General features: G+C 37.2%; 1 protein-coding gene across 1 annotated transcript in view; it reads right to left on the bottom strand.

Moving 5' to 3' along the window:
* The window catches only part of LOC136851623 (ADP-ribosylation factor-like protein 4C), a 31,087-nt gene extending 17,053 nt beyond the window's left edge, over nt 1–14,034 (bottom strand). The window contains exon 1 of the mRNA XM_067126010.1: nt 12,124–14,034. Within this exon, the coding sequence (XP_066982111.1) occupies nt 12,124–12,343 (220 nt within the window). The 5' untranslated portion in view covers nt 12,344–14,034. The remainder of the gene's footprint in view (nt 1–12,123) is intronic.
* Nucleotides 14,035–20,822: the final 6,788 nt, after the last annotated feature.

The following is a 20,822-nucleotide window of genomic DNA, read 5'->3' as shown; positions in this document are numbered from 1 at the left end:
TACCGTCTGGATTTAAAGGTTCGGTCCTGTTTTCTCCACAAAGAACTTGTCGGCGAAAGTGCTGTGGTACCTGGACGTTTTCGACAAATTTTCGTACATATAAACCAAAGCATGTTCTTCAAGATAACAATATTATGAAATAAAATAGTACTCGGAAAATTTTTCATAAATAAATAAAACCAAAGTATGTTTTCAGGATAACAATAATCTGGAAATAAAAAAAAGTACAGAGCAACAAATCTTGCACGTATAAGATACTATCATTGTTATGAAGTTAAGAAACACCACGAAATACGAACGGGTTGGTTACGCTCCTGATCCTAACTTTGGACTTACGTTTGGTTTAATAGGAGTTCGTTTCCCAGTCATGTGACCTTTCAACTTATTTCCATGCAAGAATGAATAGGTAAAAAAGTAGCTGACAATTTTCTGAATGATTCCAGTGCGAAGATGTTGTACGTTGTCCAGAGGTTGGTATTCATAATCATTGCCCGATAAACAGAAGTTTCCTACAATCATTTATACGAAAAATCAGCAATGAGGAGAGCTTGATTCTTATGTAGTCATGCATTTAACGTTCACTAAAATATCAACAAAGGTTTCAGTTAACTGAGGACAAAGAGAGATTCTAGATCTTCATGCAGTAAAACAAAGAGCATACCATTGTCAGCGATGTCAGTGCAACGCACAGAAGCAATTTTCGTCTGAGGTCAGTAGAATAACGAAAGCCAGTTCTAATGGCGTTTTCTTTTTTTTATCTCTCCAGTCTTCCTCTTAATCATAGCTATTTTCCATTGTCGTTAAAGAAAATGAATATGGAAAGCTTACATGACACACAATATCCGGAACACTGCCACCTTTGACTCAGGATTGTAATAGAAGGAAATACTCTTCATATGTAATGATTTCTTATTCCAAGGTATAAAGCATTATGCGCACGCAAAAGAGTTCACATTATTTTTAGAAAGTTAATAATCTGAGCGACACACAAACTTACAAATGTGCATGTGACCGTAAGTCCGTTCTCTCTCTCTCTCTCTCTCTATGCTGTGTGTTTATATATATATATATATATATATATATATATATATATATATATATATATATATATATAATTTAATATATATTTATTATATATGGCCTATGTAAATATTTTTATGTATATACTAAATACGTGTATATATATACTGTACATATATATTCAGTATGTTATAAATTTATACATAGACATATTTATCAGTCTATCTATCTAATAACACACACACATATGTGTGTGTGTGTGTGTGTGTGTACGTACGGTTTAATACTTCAGCGGTTAAACAGTCGCCTCACAAGCAAGAAAAAATGGATTCGAATCCCAGGAGAAAATATGAAAAGGTTATGACATGAAACATTGTGCCTCTGTTGGTCTAGGAAGTGATTTATACATCTGATAGTTGGTCGACTGTAGTGGCTCGCAATCAGGGCGGAGACAAAAATTATGTCAGACCTCATCCTGAAATACTAGTTAAGAATGAGGAGAGTAACACCTTCTGGAGATACGTACACACATTTGCACTCACATTTCTATACGCACATATATATATATATATATATATATATATATATATATATATATATATATATATATATATATATATATATAATATTATATAAAAAGAAAAGACTAGGCTACACTTCCTTAGAGACGCCACTAACTTACAAAGAGACGATAAAATAGGCCTAAACGAAAAGCCCAGTATAGCCTATTAATCTTAGATACACAAAACTGGAGACGAAGGATGCCCCACCCTGGATCCTATCATCTTCCCGTTTTAAGAATCCCGCTACATCGTGTTTTTTCGGAGTTCACCCCAAGATTATCCTTTACCAATTCTATTCCCCTTTTCCTTAGGCCTAGGCTAAAAAAAAAAGGTCACGGAGATTCTTGTAGCTTCATCCCCTTCGCCATAAGAACGGCAAAAGTTGCACCCAGCCATCCCGAAGGTTGAGTGACCTGCAGGCGAACGCCAGTCAGTTCGCTGCTGGACACAAGCAAAGGACCAGACCGCCCCGTGACCGTGGTTGCTCCTTCAATCAGTGGTTATTGTATATAACAGGTTCCCAGCTGAGCAAACGTTTTGTGTCGATTGATTTAGCTATTTGGGAGGAACCATACTGAGGAACTGTTAGGCTACATGAGGAACGTAATAAGGTACATGCAATAGCAGCCTAAAGTATGCCCGGCAGACAAAACTGGAAATGCTAAATGGCCAAATGGCTAAATTATAAACCATTAGGCCTACATAACTTAGAGTTCAAAATGTTACATCGTCGAATTATACGTACTACGGCAGATGTAAGAGTGATCAGTTAAGTGCCATATGAGTACAACTAAAAAGGTATAAATCGGATTAAATGATTAATAAACCATGATGCAGCGATGGATTTAACAATTCACTTTACAAATCCCTGGGGGGATTAGTTCCTTACTCCAGCTTTGTATAAAAAAGAAGAGGAAACTTAACAGTTATTCGTGGCAGGTTTACTCCGTAAGTTCCCTTTTACGGTTCAAGTGGGGCTGGAGGAGCTGCCTTCTTAGGACCAAGACTCAGTGCGGATATGGTGGTTTCCAGGGTACAGGTTTTACGTAGAATTCACTGATGAACAGAACAGAGGTACTACTTTATCACACTTTCATATATATATATATATATATATATATATATATATATATATATATATATATATATATATCTTTTATATATTTATATCTCTCTCTCTCTTTTATATCTTTATATATATATATATATATATATATATATATATATATATATATATATATATATAAAAGAGAGAGAGAGAGAGAGAGAGAGAGAGAGAGAGAGAGAGAGAGAGAGAGAGAGAGAGAGAGAGCTGCTAAAAACTTTTTGTATCATGAAAACTAATTGCTTAGTCATAATACTGGAAATAAGAAAGAAAATCTTGAAAAAACAGCTTAATGGATCATGATGAGAGAGAGAGAGAGAGAGAGAGAGAGAGAGAGAGAGAGAGAGAGAGAGAGAGAGAGAGAGAATTACTAGACATCTATGGGTGGGGTTTTAAAAAATTCGTGATCGTGAAAGGCAATCACATGGCCATAATAACTAAGGAATAAAAATGTTTAGGATTCAGTTTTAAATAATCTTGAGAGAGAGAGAGAGAGAGAGAGAGAGAGAGAGAGAGAGAGAGAGAGAGAGAGAGAGAGTCAAAAGATGGGCTCATCCTATTAGCAGGACAAAGGAAGACGGTTGAATATGTGGTCAGGGGTGACCATAAGAAAGTCTGTTTAAGGACTCGGGAACCCTGACTAGAAATCTGAGACTAAAATTCAAGCCCGAGTCACTGAGAGACAATAATAGCAAAAATAATCTTTAACAATATAGGCCTACACCTTTTCCCGCCTAGAGGTGGCTCTAGGGGTTGACTTTCCGATTCTCAACTAATGGTGATTAGGCCTATACAATAATAGAGAGTTATTATTTCCTCCACAATTTTGTTATAAATAAATCTGAAAACTTTATTGCATGCAAAGGCAAATAAGTGAACATGAGATCATATCTTGAGCGAGTATTCTTAACTGGCCTGCATTTGCCAAATCAAGGCTTATGATTCACCAATAACAAAAACCGGACTCTGGGAAGCGTAGCTTTTGAAAGGTTATTGAAGGTTGTTGGCGCATTAGTGAATGCAATAAAAGACTAATAAAACGTATATGTAAAGCACCCAATGCCGCTGACCTTATATTTTGTTCTCTTGAAATTCTCGGGCAAAGTACGTACGCCTCGTTTTGCCGTACTTGAGCAATTGTGAAATCTAGGGTATTTGCAGGATGTTACTTGTAATTTTCATATATCGGAGAGGGATATAATATGTACATATATATATATATATATATATATATATATATATATATATATATATATATATATATATATATATATATATATATATATATATATATATATATATATATATATATATATATATATATATATATATATATATATATATATATAGAGAGAGAGAGAGAGAGAGAGAGAGAGAGAGAGAGAGAGAGAGAGAGAGAGAGAGGTAAATGGGATACAACGCGAAGGTTGAAAACTACTAAAAGTTTGGTACTGGAACGAAATGCCAGCCTTCGTACCCAGAAAGCAGGTGGGTCAGCATATAAATTTGGCGATGAAACTGTAATATCTGTAGGTGTAGTATATGTACGGTATCTAAAATTCTTATTTTCAGGAATCGGTTTTTTGATGATAAGTAAAAATTGTTAGGACGAGAAGACAGTTTGATACTCATAAAAGACGAGACTGTACTAAACAGCGGTGGATGGTGTAATACACGTTGAGAGAAGAACTGAACAGCTCTACAGTAGTCTGTGGTCATGGCTCGCTATAGAGCTCATCATTCCTTGCATTACTTCAAAGCTTATTATAGCATTACCATTTACACACACACACACATATATATATATATATATATATATATATATATATATATATATATATATATATATATATATATATATATGTGTGTGTGTGTGTGTGTGTGTGTGTGTGTGTGTGCGAGCGCGCATGACATAGTAATGCTATAATAAGCCTTGAAGTAAAGCAAGGAGCGACTGCTACAGCGAGCCATGACAGACATATATATATATATATATATATATATATATATATATATATATATATATATATATATATATATATATATATATATATATATATATATACATATATATATATATATATATATATATATATATATATATATATATATATATATACATATATATACTGTACAGTACAGAATACATAGTGTCTGTATGCGCGTGATGGCAAGTGTAGCGAGAAACGCAGATTATCATGTGTGATGTCCATAATGGCATGAACAGATGACATTATGCGGGATTACGTGAGATTCAGCATCATATCGGATCTCAGTGCAGCTTGATAAGAATGATGAATCAACAACTGGGACAAATGATCAAAAGGATTGACATCATGGTAGCATTTTGCAGCATTCAGTACTATTACACACTGGATCAGATCCTGGTCAGCTAAGATCGCGCCCGTCGGTATCATACGGGTACAGGACACTTGATCTTCTTTTCAGAGACATGAGGCTAATAAAGACGAGGTTCGGAAAACACATACGGGTGAATTCAACTCCTGATACCGTATGAATAGAGATGGTTAATCAATAGTTGGCGTCTTGTGACTAATCGAAATAGAGAGAGAAAGAGAGATCATGGGTATGTGTATGCAAGAAAAATATGGGGACAAAATCTAGTAATCGTGGGCAATTGAGAGAGAGAGAGAGAGAGAGAGAGAGAGAGAGAGAGGGAGAGAGAGAGAGAGAGAGATCATGGATACGCATGCAAGAAAAAATGGGGAGAGAATTTAGTAATCGTGGACAATTGAGAGAGAGAGAGAGAGAGAAAGAGAGAGAGAGAGAGGGAGAGAAATAGAAATCATGTTATATACACGTGAAAGAAATGGGAAGAGATTTTAGCAATCGTGGACAACTGAGAGAGAGAGAGAGAGAGAGAGAGAGAGAGAGAGAGAGAGAGAGAGAGAGAGAGAGAATCGAAATCATGGTTATGTATGCGTGAGAAGAAGGGGAAGAGATTTTAGCAATCGTGGACAACTGAGAGAGAGAGAGAGAGAGAGAGAGAGCCCGATAATCACAGGCAATGGACGACAATTTATGACGAAGAAAATAACCGGGATCGGATCCTCTCGGCAGAATCAAGCTATGAGCTCTGCACCTCGGGTAAATCCAACGAGGATGTAATTAAGGAATCCTCTAAATTATATTCCCCCGACGGCTCTCATGCAGAGGCAGCGTTGATGAGATGAAGTCCGTAGCTTAAAAGAAATTGCTCTTGAAAGTGAAGTTGCTCGATAGCAACATGCCCCTAGACAGAATGCTTTGATTTTTTAAAACAAAAGATTGCGCTTTATCAAGGCATAAAGGCTGCATTCAACGTTAGCAATGACAATAGTACATGGCGCAGAGGCGGCAATCACACGTATTTATGTCTGCGCTTATTTGTATTGTGTGTTTATATGTAAATATATATACAACTAAAACATCTCAAAAGGAAAAAAGGCAAATCACAGTCAAATGAAAAATACAAAAAGAGGTTCATCGCATGTACATGTAAATGAAAAACCATTTAAAATAATGGTTTGTAGTTTTTTGCTCTAACTTTCAAGTAGCACTTCGGATGCCAAGAATTCCATCAGTGGTCACTTTTCCGCGCACGACATAAAAAAAAAAAAAAACGCAAAGAAGCAACACCCTGATTATCATCCCAGCAACGACGAGACGAAATGGAATGTGGCCAAGTATCCTAATAAACTAGGTTTACTGGAAAACAAGATATAAATTTTTCCATTATACGTTAACTGCTGAAATAGCATTCGATTTCCATTTTTCAAACTTATTCCAGCATAAATTTTTTTTTTGCATGTTAGGTTCCCATGACAAGTGAAGGCATTTCCTGCATTTTTTTAGAGAGAGAGAGAGAGAGAGAGAGAGAGAGAGAGAGAGAGAGAGAGAGAGAGAGAGCCTATGGCAAAACGACCGACCTACATTTCCGGGACTAACATTATCTCCCCAGAAAATCTGGCTCCCAGGTGAAGGGTAATAACTATGATAGGAGGAGATCAGTACGACGAACGCAATAAAAACTGACCTGGCTAAGAGGGCAAATGGGTCCTGGTGATCTCATTTAAAATTGCATTCTTCTCTCTCTCTCTCTCTCTCTCTCGAAGAGGTACCTCAGCAACACCAATATGTCGGTCACCCCGAGAAGGGTTGGAGAGCATCGGACTGAATTGAATTGAACTGAATATAGAAATTAGGCCAAAGGCCAAGCACCGGGACCTATGAGGCCATTCAGCGCTGAAGCGGAAATTGACAGTAAAAGGTCTGAAAGGTGTAACAGGAGGAAAACCTCGCAGTTGCTCTATCATCATTGTTAGGAGAGGGTGGAAAAAGTTAAGTATACCTTAGTTTTACCAGACCACTGAGCTGATTAACAGCTCTCCTAGGGCTGGCCCGAAGGATTAGACTTATTTAACGTGGCTAAGAACCAATTGGTTACTTAGCAACGGGACCTACAGTTTATTGTGGAATCCGAACCACATATAGCGAGAAATTAATTTCTATCACCAGAAATAAATTCCTCTAACTCTTCATTACCCGGCCGGAGAGTCGAACTCGGGCCTAGCGAGTGCTAGGCTACAACTCTACCGACTCCCCAACGAAGAGCTAGGAGAGGGTGGAAAGTAAGATGGAAGAAAGAAAATATGAAAGAAGGTACAGTAAAAGGAACAAAACGGGTTGCAGTTAGGGGCCGAAGGCACGCTGCAAAGAACCTTAAGTAATGCTGACAGTGCACCGCATGAGGTGCACTGACGGCACTACTCCCCTACGGGGAGCACCCAACTAAAGAGGGCAACTGAGCTACAGGTTTAAAGGCAAAGAGCTACTGTACAGTAGATAATAATAATGAGGTATTTTTAAATGCTACATTTCCTTTCACTGAACCCGAACGAAAAACTAGAAGCGATCACATTAAAATGAATTCAGAAAATAAAAAATAAACAAAATTGCCTCAGGGAAAACAAGTGATGAAAAATAGGAAGGGATTGTATTGTCGAACAGAAATGTCAAGATTTCTTTCTCGCGCGATTTGTGTTTTACCTGAAATTCTTATGAAAAACTTTACTGATATGTCGTAGATATTACCACGGAAACTTAATGGCTCATTTGAGATTTTCCTCGAAACTAGCTAAATTTTCATTGGCCAATCAATTAAATAATAAATTTAAGTACACAATGTTATGCGCTCCTTAACTTCTCTGAATTTGCTCAACAATGTCTGAATTTGTATTTTACTACTGACAAAAGCATATCTTACAACTAAGGCCATAAAAGTCATCAACTATTCCTCCGACGGAATATCTGTGCCCAGATTCTCAGCAACAAAGTCAGGGGTCCCGGTTTATAGAGCTAAGAATTCGTTTGGTTATGCTAGAACGGAAATGACCGGACTCGTCTGACAAGCTCATGTTAGCCATCTCTCGAGAGGCAATTTGCAGATAACTGCACGCTAGGGTCTATGGCGTATTAGTAAGCTAATACAAAAACAGGGGAGGAAATGAAATCAAGCTCTTGCTCTTAATATATCTATCTATCTATCTGTCTATCTATCTATCTATATATATATATATATATATATATATATATATATATATATATATATATATATATATATATATATATACATATAGCTGTGTATGCGTATGTATGTATGCAAGAGCGGTAAGACGCCAAAATGAAAAAAAAAAAGACAAACGTAGATAAAGTCTTTCAACTTTAGACGGAGCTTTGGCCTTTCCCTCTTACAAAACAACACAGGCAGCGTTTACACAAAGCAATGTAAAAGACCAACTCGGGGAGCAGCAAGGATGGTAAGGCAATAGAAAGTTTAATAGATTAAAACTGACAGGTTGAAACGACTGACTCGAGGTCATAATCACACGCCTCGGTCATGCTGGAGGATAACATTTGATATATGCCTCAAGGATCTACTGGGCAGGAGAAGAGGTCCGGGAACAGGTAGCCTAAGGACAGAGGCAGAGTCGAGTTGTTCCTGAATGTACACAAAGGAAATACTTGATAGAATGAAGAGAAGAACATGAAAAAAACTTAGGTTTAATACCTAAATCAATATTAGACAATCTTTTCGAGCAGAACATACTGACATCTAAATAGAACTATTGTTTTGTAGTGGTAAAGCTTGTCATCCTCATATTGCAGTACCTTGCATAATTCCAAGAACGAAGAGAAGTGAAAGGTTGGTAGTCGATTTTCTCAGTGGTTAGTGATTTTCCTATTCCTAAAAAGAAAAAAAAATGACAAAAAGAGAAAATATGTTCTCAGCAGTGAAACATGTTCTCAGCATTAGTGAGCGAAGCAGTTAAATAAGTACCGACCATATCAGTGAAGATAAATGCACCTATAGGCAATGTTGTCAGGTTAAATGCAAAGGCATGATTTATTTTTAAGAGTAGATCAATCATCAGTGTGTAAGAGGAGTGAACAATTACTAAATATAACAAATGTGGAAAAGAGAATGAGAAGAAGGATTCTCGGGAAACTTTATCTCCAACCGGGAGAGGAGTAGACAAGAATGTGACCTTCGACGACTAAAACAAAAACCAACAAGAAATTATTAGACTTCCAACAGGAAGAGAAATCCCATTGGTAGGAGGTTGTAGTGTCAAGGTTCTGTGGGTAATTCTTCCAGATGGAATAAACAAACCAAGGTCGATGAAATATACCTTCCTAAACCTACTTAGAAGAAAATGATTACACAAGAATGCCAGTATTATCATATGCTGCTTTCAAATATGCTGGAACAAATATTCATTCATGGGGATAAGAAGAGTGATTTTAAAACGATTGGAAGGTTTACAACAAGAGTTTCTTAGCACCCAGATAAAGGATTTCACTATTCCAAGTTGTCTTTTCGTAGATATCACCTTAAATTTAAAGTGAAATAGCTGTCCTACATAAGATGACAGATATCCAGAAATGTTTTCTATAACAAATAAACAATATATATTATTATTTCAACTTTCAACTTTTTAACCCATAGTTTGTGTCTCATTAATCTTGAAGCCATTTCTGCCCTTGCTTGGCTATGAATAGTGGTTTCATATTTGGAGTTCTTTTACATTTTTTTCTTTTAATTCTTGGTTGAATTAAATGAGAGCGGTGTACTTACGGGCTGCTCCATGAGCAAGAGGCCGTGCTAGCATAAAGCCAGCTCAATCAGTCAAAAACAACAGCGGTGCAAGTGGTCAGTGAATCTGCACTAATAAGCCGCGTTCCCGCACCCTCTTTCTCTCTGCAGTAACTTGTGTCTCATTTTGTGTTTTCTACAGACACTGCTCCAGTTACTGTTTGGTCGAGCTGAAGTAATACCTCTTGAGAAGCTTCCTCCCAGAAAACATGAGTCTAAGTTATCATTTACCTCGTTTTTTTCCTTCGTTCATATATTGAGATTATATACATGTGAAGAAGCCACAGGAAGTAGGAATGACCGCCACTTTCTCGTTGTCCCGTTTTCTGTTGTCATTGTTTCTTTTGGTTTCCCCTTCAGGCCCTCTGCTTGACAAACCCAAATGCATTGTATAAAAAAAGAAAAATTACGCTGCTCATTTGTAGAACGAATGGTGCGAATGACGAAGTTATAAAACATCATGAATTCTTAAGCATAAACCTTTCACAAGAGCAATTTGACAGAGAGAGAGAGAGAGAGAGAGAGAGAGAGAGAGAGAGAGAGAGAGAGAGAGAGAGAGAGAGAAGGGGGATGGCAATTTTCGGACATTACTCGGTTACAGCGATACTAATTTAGAAGAATTTTCTAAATATTTCTGTACACACACGAAACGATTTTAAGCAACATTCCGTTACGCCTTTCTGCCGCACGATTTTACGTCTCCGAAGAAAATAACACTGGGAGAATTTCAAGTCACCGGCGATAATAGCAGAACATTTTCAGCACGACTTTTCCAGTCAACAAATACGCGGTGTATACTATTTTGAGAATTGTACTCGAAGACACAGAGGTGTGGCTACACCTCGTGGCTCGTTAATGAAGAGCCCTTGGGCAAAGTTAGGTAAGATAAACAGTAGATAGGACGAGGCAGCCCTCCCTTCACCCATCCCTTCATTCCAAACACCAAAGAGGGATTTTCGGAGAGAGAGAGAGAGAGAGAGAGAGAGAGAGAGAGAGAATGTGTGCTGCTTTTGTGTGTGAGGAACAAACAGAGGGAGAGAGATCTCTCTATAAAACAGATTTAGCCTTGGCTTATACAACTGATTACCTCTTGTGAAATAGTGAAGGGGTCCTATTTCATCAGCTGGCAATTAATAGCTTATATATATATATATATATATATATATATATATATATATATAATATATATAATATATAATATATATATAGGCTAATATATATATATATATATATATATATATATATATATATATATATATATATATATATATATACATATATACATACATACATACATACACATGGGTTCCTAAGTTCGATATAAACCAATAAAAATTGAATTCAGTGAAAAAGGATACAAAATCTATCCCAGATACTCTTTCTTTCTCCTAAACGGTTGATTGTATTTCAAATTGTCGAAAGGTTTTTGTTTGAGTTTTGGTCATTCAACACGGGCCCTTGTTCCTTAAACAGGCCAGAGAAGCAAATGAAGTTTTAGTTCTTCGCGCTTGTGTAATAAAACTGGTGTATGCTATTCACTTTAATTGACTGGTCCTTTTTTCATAGAAACCTGACATTTTGCAACAAACAACAGCCACTGACGTCGAAACAAATTCTATCGAACATATTCGGGACATGGATGGACGTTGGCGATGCTATAAGCAAGAGCCTGGTTACGTACACCATTAGTAAAAAAAAAAAAAAAAGTCAGGAAAAACGTAAGCGGTCGACGCAAGAGAGGGCTGTCTTCGCCTTTCTTCTTTTCTTTTTACTTGACTTCACTCATTTCTCTCTATCTCAGGTAATACCTGCTTCAAGAGGATTCTTTTAAAGTGGCTAAATCTAAGCATGGAATGTTGCACTGGTTAGATCTTTTCATTTTATCAAGGCGGTTATCGAAGCAGTTGGACGAAACAGATCAATATGATATTAAGGCGATGCTTTAGCTAGACCTTTTCATTAGTTAGGTGGTTGTATTTTTTTATATATATATAATTCAGTGGTTGCACTCTATTTCGCATCATTAAAGCTACACTGAAGGGTGAAAGTACTCGGGACTTTCTGAACTTTGGTATTTTGTTGATTTGTGTGATGTTTATAATTTTATTTCCTTCCCTGTAAATGACGCAGAAAAACTTTCAAAGGACTTACTTGTCTACAGCAAGATTTAGTTTCAGACAATATCATCAATAGAGTTAGACTAAGCACAATAATCAAGAGAAAGCAGCATGTCAGTAACAATCATAACCAAGCAAAAAGCAGCCAGTGAATGCACCCACCTTTGCATTTCCCGGAGGTTCCCTTAATTTTTTCACAGTTGAACCCGATGGTGGGGACTGTGTTCAGATACTGGTCGAACTTCAGACGATAGAGCGCCGTGGTTTTGCCCGCGGAGTCTAGCCCTAACATGACGACATGTAAGGGCGCATTCAAGGAGGGCAGGGCGTCCAGGAGAGAATGCCCCTTTCCTGACCCCCCTTTGCCCATACTCCCCCCCATGGCTCGGCCCTTGCGATGCTCTGGCGGGAGGAGAAGAGGGGGCGTGGGCACCTCATGCAGAGTGGGTGAGAGGAGAGGGTTGTTATGTCTGATGCTGGGACCTCGGCGAGATTGCCCTCAAGTCCACGCACATGATGCTGGTGATTATGAGCGAACTGACGATGTGTTTCTGTCTCCTTATCTTAGTTCAGTGGCGAATCTTCTATCTCTTGTTTTACGTCATTAACAATTCTAACGATCTCTTAGATAAGACCAACCAAACCTACACAAGACAGTTGGTCAGTACATTCCAGTGTACCCTCTAACTAATTTGCAATTTCTCCTTTTTTGGCTGTTTTTTCTTTCGTTCCTTTACGAATCGATAACCATTTATTCAACACATCCACATGACTCAAACACTAAAGTCAAATTCTAGAGAAAAACCACTGAAACTCTCCTTATGACACTGACCGAGACGCGTCTTCTGATGTTATTTTGGTACAAATCGATAGGTTATATTGCGGTCAAAGGAGTTTATCTGAAGAGGAAGAGGCGGTGGAGGAGCCTGGTGGGGGAGGGCCAGGGGGTCCAGAGAAGGCGAAGGCGAAGAGATGAGGCTGGGCAGGTAGCCAACGCAATCCCTGGGGCTATAGGTGGTCTTCAACTCTCCCGTTCATTCACAATTCTCTTCCCTTTTCTCAATCTTTTGACAAAACTTTCCACAAAGTGTTGAATGGCGACGCCTCAGGGTCAATGAGCCACTCTAATCCCTCCGTTTACAACGCCCAGACGCGTCTGATCACCGCCATAAAATCCTCAGAAGTGGAGGGAAAATATTACAGGAATGACATTTGGTTTCCTGTCGGGGTTCAAACGCATACACACGAACACACACGCACACTCGCACGCTGAGCACCCAACCTCACATTCGCCCTGCAACATTAGCCATTTCAAAATACCGAAGGCTCTGATGAGGCGAGACAACCACGAAACACCATATCTCACAACGACGACTTTTGACACAGCGATGAATTCTCGAGCTCGGTTCTATCAGCCACTAATTTCCAAGACCGACAGGAATACGAGGAATTCAAATTCCAGTGAAGAGGTATCTCCACAGTGAAGAGCCAGCCACCTATTCAATGACTAAGCTTAGAATGTGGGAACCTGGATTCCTTCCTCTCCAGAGAAGATGGAGCACGGGATGGTTACCGATCTTGCCGTTCGCCCAAACGTCATTTTACTCAGTCGTATTTTGCACACAAATAGGGAAAATGGGTTCATTTGTCTTGCTAGGATATGTTAATCATAGGTACGAAAACCTATGGCCATTTATAGTGTCGATAACCAGCAAACAAACGAGTGACGTCAAAGGTATATGAAAATACTAACTGGAAACTCTCCTGAGAAGAATGAACCTGCTAACCCACCATGATGCTGTACGAGCGGACACACAGAGGTTCCCAGTCCTTAGGATTACTTCTCATGAACGGTACATTTTCACACTGACTGGGTTCAAGAACATTCCCCTTGCATATCTAATTATCTTTTGGGACTAACTGTTAACTAGACACTTATTGCGCAGACAGGATGGAGACGCTCGGAAGGGTACTTCACAAATTTTGGCGGTTTAGGATCGTTTAAAAAAAATGCCGCGAGAACTGAAATACATCGTTATCGTCAACTGTCAGTGAACGATGCAGCTTGATTACGAGGGCGTTTGAATACATTTCCCTGAGCTGGATTCGTACACAAAACGCATGGGACCCACATCTCTCTCTCTCTCTCTCTCTCTCTCTCTCTCTCTCTCTCTCTCTCTCTCTCTCTCTCTCATAGCTTACAGCACGACAATCTTTTTAGGAACTCAAACAAATTTATAGAAACGGTCAGAAATGATCACAAATAAACAAACGAATAAGTGCAATATCAGAAAGAATTTGTGCACAAATGCGCGCTTTCTCACAGTTTACACACGAATGCACACAATACATACATAAACACACACATGTTTATATGTTTGTGTGTGTACAGACTAATACTTGCAAATATGTTTGTCTTGGTTTATAGAATTTCAATATAAAGAGGTGAAATAAGCAAAGCGAGAAAATATTGTGTAGCACTCATGAAAGGATAAGACAAATATGATGATGTAATTTCAATTGCATAACCGGTAACTATCATAATATAAGCGGGGCACACCTTTTAAGGGAGGTTGTTGATGTGACTGTATGACGTTCGAGGATTTCCTTAGAAAATGATCAGCATGAATCTGTTGTCCTACGGTTCGTGGAAACCACGTAGCCTATAAGGCCTACACAGGACCCTGTTTGATCTTTTCCTATTAATTGACTTTCCTTCGTGAATTCTCTCGTGCATGTAAATACTGTTTGTGCAGAGCTCGGCAAATACTGTACATCAGTTTGGACTCTCGCCATTCAAGTCATTCTGAGTCCGACGAGGCTACTGAACCTAGTCAGGTGATTCGGACTCGCAGTTTGCAAGCTTTGTGATAGATTCACGAAAAATTATCATTATTATTCAAAAGATGAATCCTATTCATATGGAACAAGCCCACATGGGCCGCTGAATTGAAATTCAAGCTTCCAAAGAATATGGAGTTCATTAGAGAGAACAGAAAGTACGACTGTAAAAGTTCTGGTGACGAAAGTTAAATAAAAATTAATGCTATGTCGGTTTACATGATACCCGTTTCTTCTGAGAAATCTTGCTTAAAGTTTATTTATAGGGTTGCTGAATATGAATGTTTGTACGAGAACAATAATAGCAACAATAATGATAATAATAATTTATGAACAACTCATAATCACACGAGCCACTAAAATGCTGAAGAAATCCGCGATGATGTCAGTGTAAATATATATTAAAGATACGAATACAACGTGAGCTTTCGAGAACCTGCCCGACTCTCCTTATAAGGAGAATCGAGGAGGTTCTCTCAAGATCTCGTTTTATATATATCTTTGATATATATTTATGCTGAAATCATTGTAGATTTCTTCAACAACAACAACAATCTTCTTCTTCTTAATAGTGGGAGTGCGAGCAAGAGAGAGAGAGAGAGAGAGAGAGAGAGAGGTATGCCTAGTGATAGGGGAAATGTAAATTGAAATATTTTTGATCTCAAGATTTGAACCACTCCACACGATAAATGCCACGGGAAAAACATTCTCATAACTACCACGTCTACTCTCTCCCATTTACCTCTCTTGAGTAATCCTGCCGAATGATTGGCTCCAACCTTCTCGGAATTCGCTGGCGTGCAACTGTTTTCCAAGACCCACAGCTCCTAGCACCGAGTACATTTGTAATGATTATCGGGTTGCTTAAAAAGACAGAGTGGCCATCAAAATATTTTCCTCTGCTTGCCGAGTCCAGGTCTGGGTGGGTTGATGGCGGTTCCGTGGATTCGTTGCTCTGCTGCCAACTGTTGCATCCACAGGTGGGAGGAACACAAACCTGCGATTTGCATCTTCTTTCATTGGGAAAAATAAATTCGGTTTTAAAGGGTAAACATGAGACTATTAATTTACCGAACTCCATTCAACATTAAAAGGTAAAAATGAGAATATTAATTTACTTACTTTGTAACAGTTTCAATCCTTGACAACTCAGAAGTTCATGGAAATATGGTACTACGACAATGAACTCAGTTCATGTAATAAAATTATACAAATGAGGAATCTATTCAGTGCAGAAATGGAGAATATGTATCTTTAAATGAATGCACTAATTTGACGCTTTCATCTTCGTGCTACCCAGCCCTATACGTAGTCCGCGGAAATTGCGATTAGAAATACATCTCTGCTTGGTCTTATTTTGTTTTCTTTATTTTTACCGAGTACTGGCTACATACAAAAATATCCTTTAACTAGCAGACAATTTTTAATTAAACGATCCCGTTATACTCTTGAGTGGTGTCTATTGCCACGTCCAGCCTTAGGTTATTATATTATATTCTCGATTCGGCCAGCCCTATGAGAGCTGATGGTCAGCTCAGTGGTCTGGTTAAACTATTTTAATAATAATAATATTCTCGATTGCTTTCTGGTCTTTTAGTACTTAGTTCCTGTCATTCAGTTCTGCACAGTTCAACGATATCCATGATAACAAATGCAGCGTCTACACAAACCCGCAAATATACGCACACACAAACACATTATATATATATATATATATATATATATATATATATATATATATATATATATATATATATATATATATATATATATATATGTATGTATATATATGTATGTATACATATATATACATATATATATATATATATGTATATATACATATATATATATATATATATATATATATATATATATATATATATATATATATATATATATATATATATATAATATTTGGTATTTTGAAGGGAACAAATAAAGGAATGCAGTCAAGGAAGCAAACAAACGAAGACGGTAAAGAAAATCAGTTAGATGAGTCAGCGGCAGCTCCTCATGCAAATAGGTGGAAGAATAACTTTTTTCTTTTTAACGTCTAACCAGCGGAGATCTTGTACAATACTCTATACGTTCGTTATTTGTGTCTTTTAAGATGGTTCAAAAAATAAGACCACCTTTGTCAACAGTACTGCTATAACTACTGATACCGTCATAGCTGTCATTATCTGTACAGGAAGATTAATAGTAAAATTCCCAGTGATTTTGTTCGTGAGATGCATATAGGCTTCAACTGACATCAGTCTATTCATTTAACCCCAAAGTTATCGTAATTAGAAGTGTGGAATATAGCTACATAACACGAATAGAAATCGCCTTAAAACTCTGAATACAATTCGATAACTTGCTTTTTCATAATAATAATAATAATAATAATAATAATAATAATAATAATAATAATGATAATAATAATAATAATAATAATAGTTTCACTCTAAAACAATGATGACAGGACAACAGACACCGACCCTTTTTAAATTTATGAGAGCTCTGATTTACAAAAGAAAACAGGTAAATGAAGTGAAGAGCGAGATTAGCATCATCAGTCAAGAAAGCAGCAGCGAGCCTTCGCCAGCCGTTGCATGCTAATGTTGTCAACGCAATTTAGGCGGTAAATGAGGCACCTTAACTAACGATCGAACTTGTCAGCCCGAATATCGTATTCATTAATCTCATGGCAACCCACACGCGACTCTACCACACTCACTCACATACCCACGCACACACGTACACAAACGCATAGACACTCAAACACACATACACACACAGACGCTTGCGTACACATACACACGCACAGACACTCACACATATATAATGAACTCTACATTTTTTTTTCTCCTGTAGAGGAAGTGGCGCCGGAGGGTGCTGACCTTCCGGTTCTCAGCAATTCTGTTGGGATGAGGATGTTAACCCCATACCCTTTGCCGCCCTCCGACTAACTACAACGCGCATAATTCATTGATTACATCAGTGAAGGCGCATTCATTTCTGGAAACGAGCCAGCGCGTTTCTCCTCCCTCCCTCCCTCCCTCCTGCCCGGTACCATCATACACACTCGCTTACACACACAAGCAAGCGGATGCACATACACATACGTACATACGAACACAAACAAACACATACACACATATATTGATAAATAGATATATAAGATATACATGCATACTTATACATGCATATATATATATATTATATATATATATATACTGTATATATATATATATATATATATATATATATATAATATATATATATATATATATATATATATATATATATATATATATATATATATATATTATATATACATAGAGTCTCCTTACTGACCGTTGTCGCTTAAGTTATATCAGATAAGCAACTAACCAACATCGTAGAAGTACACATGCATCCATTACTCACAAAGACGGGAAGCACATCAAATATGTATGTACGGCAGAAAAATAACATTGTCCACTTATTTATTTAACTCCTTTGTAAGGTCTCTCTCTTCTCATAAATAATTCTGCTGATGGCTATCGTCAACGAAATTGATATACTTCTTCCTATAAAACTCTACATTTACCCTTAAGGACAGATGTGATGAAAAGAATAATCACAGAGCAAACACAAGTACATCAGTCGCAACAATTTGACTACAGAATGGATTACGAATTACGAGTTTACAGTGAAAAAAAAAAAAAAAAAAAAACCACCACACAGGCAACTGGAAAACTCTACGGCTTTACCACACCAGTTTTTAAGATCCATCTTTCGTTATACTGTACAGCATTATTATTATTATTATTATTATTATTATTATTATTATTATTTAGAAGATGAACCCTATTCATATGGAGCAAGCCCTCAGGGGCAACTGACTTGAAATTCAAGCTTCCAAAGAATATGGTGCTCATTATGAAGAAAGAGAAAGTAAAGGGAAATACACCAAGAAGAGATCTCTCATTAAAAAGAAAAAATAATTTAATAAGTAGAGAAAAAGAGTTAAATGCAAGGAAAATAGAATTAGGATAGTAATGCATTGCATCTTAGCTTGAACTTCTGAAGTTTCAATTGCACGACTTCCATAGGAAGACTGTTCCACAGTCCAACTGTGTGAGGAATAAAAGACCTCTGCAACTGAGAAGAAAGCTCAGGAAAAACAAATAAGAAGAATAAGAAGATGGTGATGAAGAAAGAAAATGTTTTGCTGGGAAGAGAGGCTACAAATTTTGACACATCCCCAAGTAGGAAACTGACAGCGTATTATTACATAAATAAATAAATTCTTTACGTGGCTTGAGTATTTTAATATAAAGAAATTTGGTTAAGAGTAAGCAACTAATGGGAGTTATTACAGTGGCTGAGATATAAACGACTAATTTTTTATCATTCTTAGGATATTCATATTGCCTTATGTTTATGTTTATATTAATCTCATGGTAATATTTGCCTTGAGTGAATTACTCAGTGAGGAGATGGCTGTGAAAATATATCCATGGAAATCCTCACGGTTCTTCAGAGTTTATCAAGAAGAAGAAAGAAGGGAAATGAGACAATAAGTGTTGTAAGGTAGTAGCTTCGATGAGAGAGAAAGGGAAGGAAATAAAAGGGAAATTCTTGAGAGTTCTTACTTGCCTGTGCAAAGAAGTGGAATTCTTCCTTGGGTCTGAGTTCACAAGTTATGTCATATGAAAGGAATCTAACATAATAAGAGGCTTCTATTGAAGACTATAGAATCATCTCGATTCGGCTTGATTATTTTTTTTTATAATAACAACGGTTTAAAGATGTTTCAGATTATGTAACAGAGCGATTATAACAAGTGTCAGGAGAAAGTTTCCGTAAACCTCATATGTTTGTGCTTCTATCAGTACTGTTTGGCTGCGTTGGTAAATTAGAAGGAAATGGAGAAAGAAGATAGAAAAAAAAAATGTTGACTAAATTGAAATCCTAAGAAAGAAAAAACGATGAAGGAAATAAGGATTTTGTTGTTACTTTCCATGTCAGAATAACAAAAATTTTTCTTGTTCAGTTCCGCTCTGCTAAAACACACACACACACACACACACAAAAGGATCTTGAGCGACTGCATTCCAGTGACCATTAGAAAAAGTTGACTTCTTTTGAGGCTGCGTTCCCAGCTGAGATAAAAGTGAATAACAAGATCTCTCTTAGGCTGTATTTCCGAGTTAGAAGAAGAAAATCAAGATCAAGAAGTTCTTACGGCCACATTCCTTAAATAGTACTACAAAATTAAATCTACAACGTTCTGCTCTTGACTTGAGCGACAAAATATTCCTAAGGTTCGCATTCCTAAGTCAGAGAGGAAAATGGTTGCCGTAGGCCTAAAACATTTTTGGAAGAGCTCCTGACTTTAGGGAAAAGAAATTCTTGAAAAGATCGCATTCTTTATCATGGAAACAGAAAATGAACTTGTAGCGTTGTATGCGCTGTAGGTCTAAAAAAAAAAATACTTTCTAAAACCTACTCCCGTCTCTCGAAACAAGAGGTTCTTAAAGTTGCATTCCTAAAACAGAAAAAAAAACCTGATACATTGTGTTCGCGGCATAAGTTTAGAACAGATGGGTACTTTCTAAACTAGTCCTGATTCAGCAACAGGAAATTCTTGAGGTCGCATTTCTAAGTCTCAAAGAAATAAAAACTAAAAAAGAATTTGCAACGTCGTGCATGTCGTAGACCTAAAATACTTTCTGTACTACTTCTGATTACAGCAACAAGAAATTCTTACGTTCTCATTCCTCAGTCGGAAGCAAAAGATAGACTTAGTAATATGAGAAGGCCGTAGGCTTGAAATTGAATAACGCTTTTTAAACTCGTCCTGACTTCAGTAAAAAGAAACTCTTAAGGTTGACTTCCTAGTTTAGAAAGGAAGAATATACAAAACTTGCAACGCTGTGCTTATGACGTGTGAAAGGAATAACGCTTTCTAAAATGCTACAGATTTCAGCAACAAAAATGTTTAAAAATTCGCATTCCCAAAGTCTGCAAGAGAATAAATCATAGAA

Source organism: Macrobrachium rosenbergii, chromosome 23 (assembly GCF_040412425.1).
Source record: "Macrobrachium rosenbergii isolate ZJJX-2024 chromosome 23, ASM4041242v1, whole genome shotgun sequence".
NCBI lineage: Eukaryota > Metazoa > Arthropoda > Malacostraca > Decapoda > Palaemonidae > Macrobrachium > Macrobrachium rosenbergii.
Note: the sequence above shows the minus strand (reverse complement) of the source record. Positions and strands in the feature narration are given on the sequence as shown.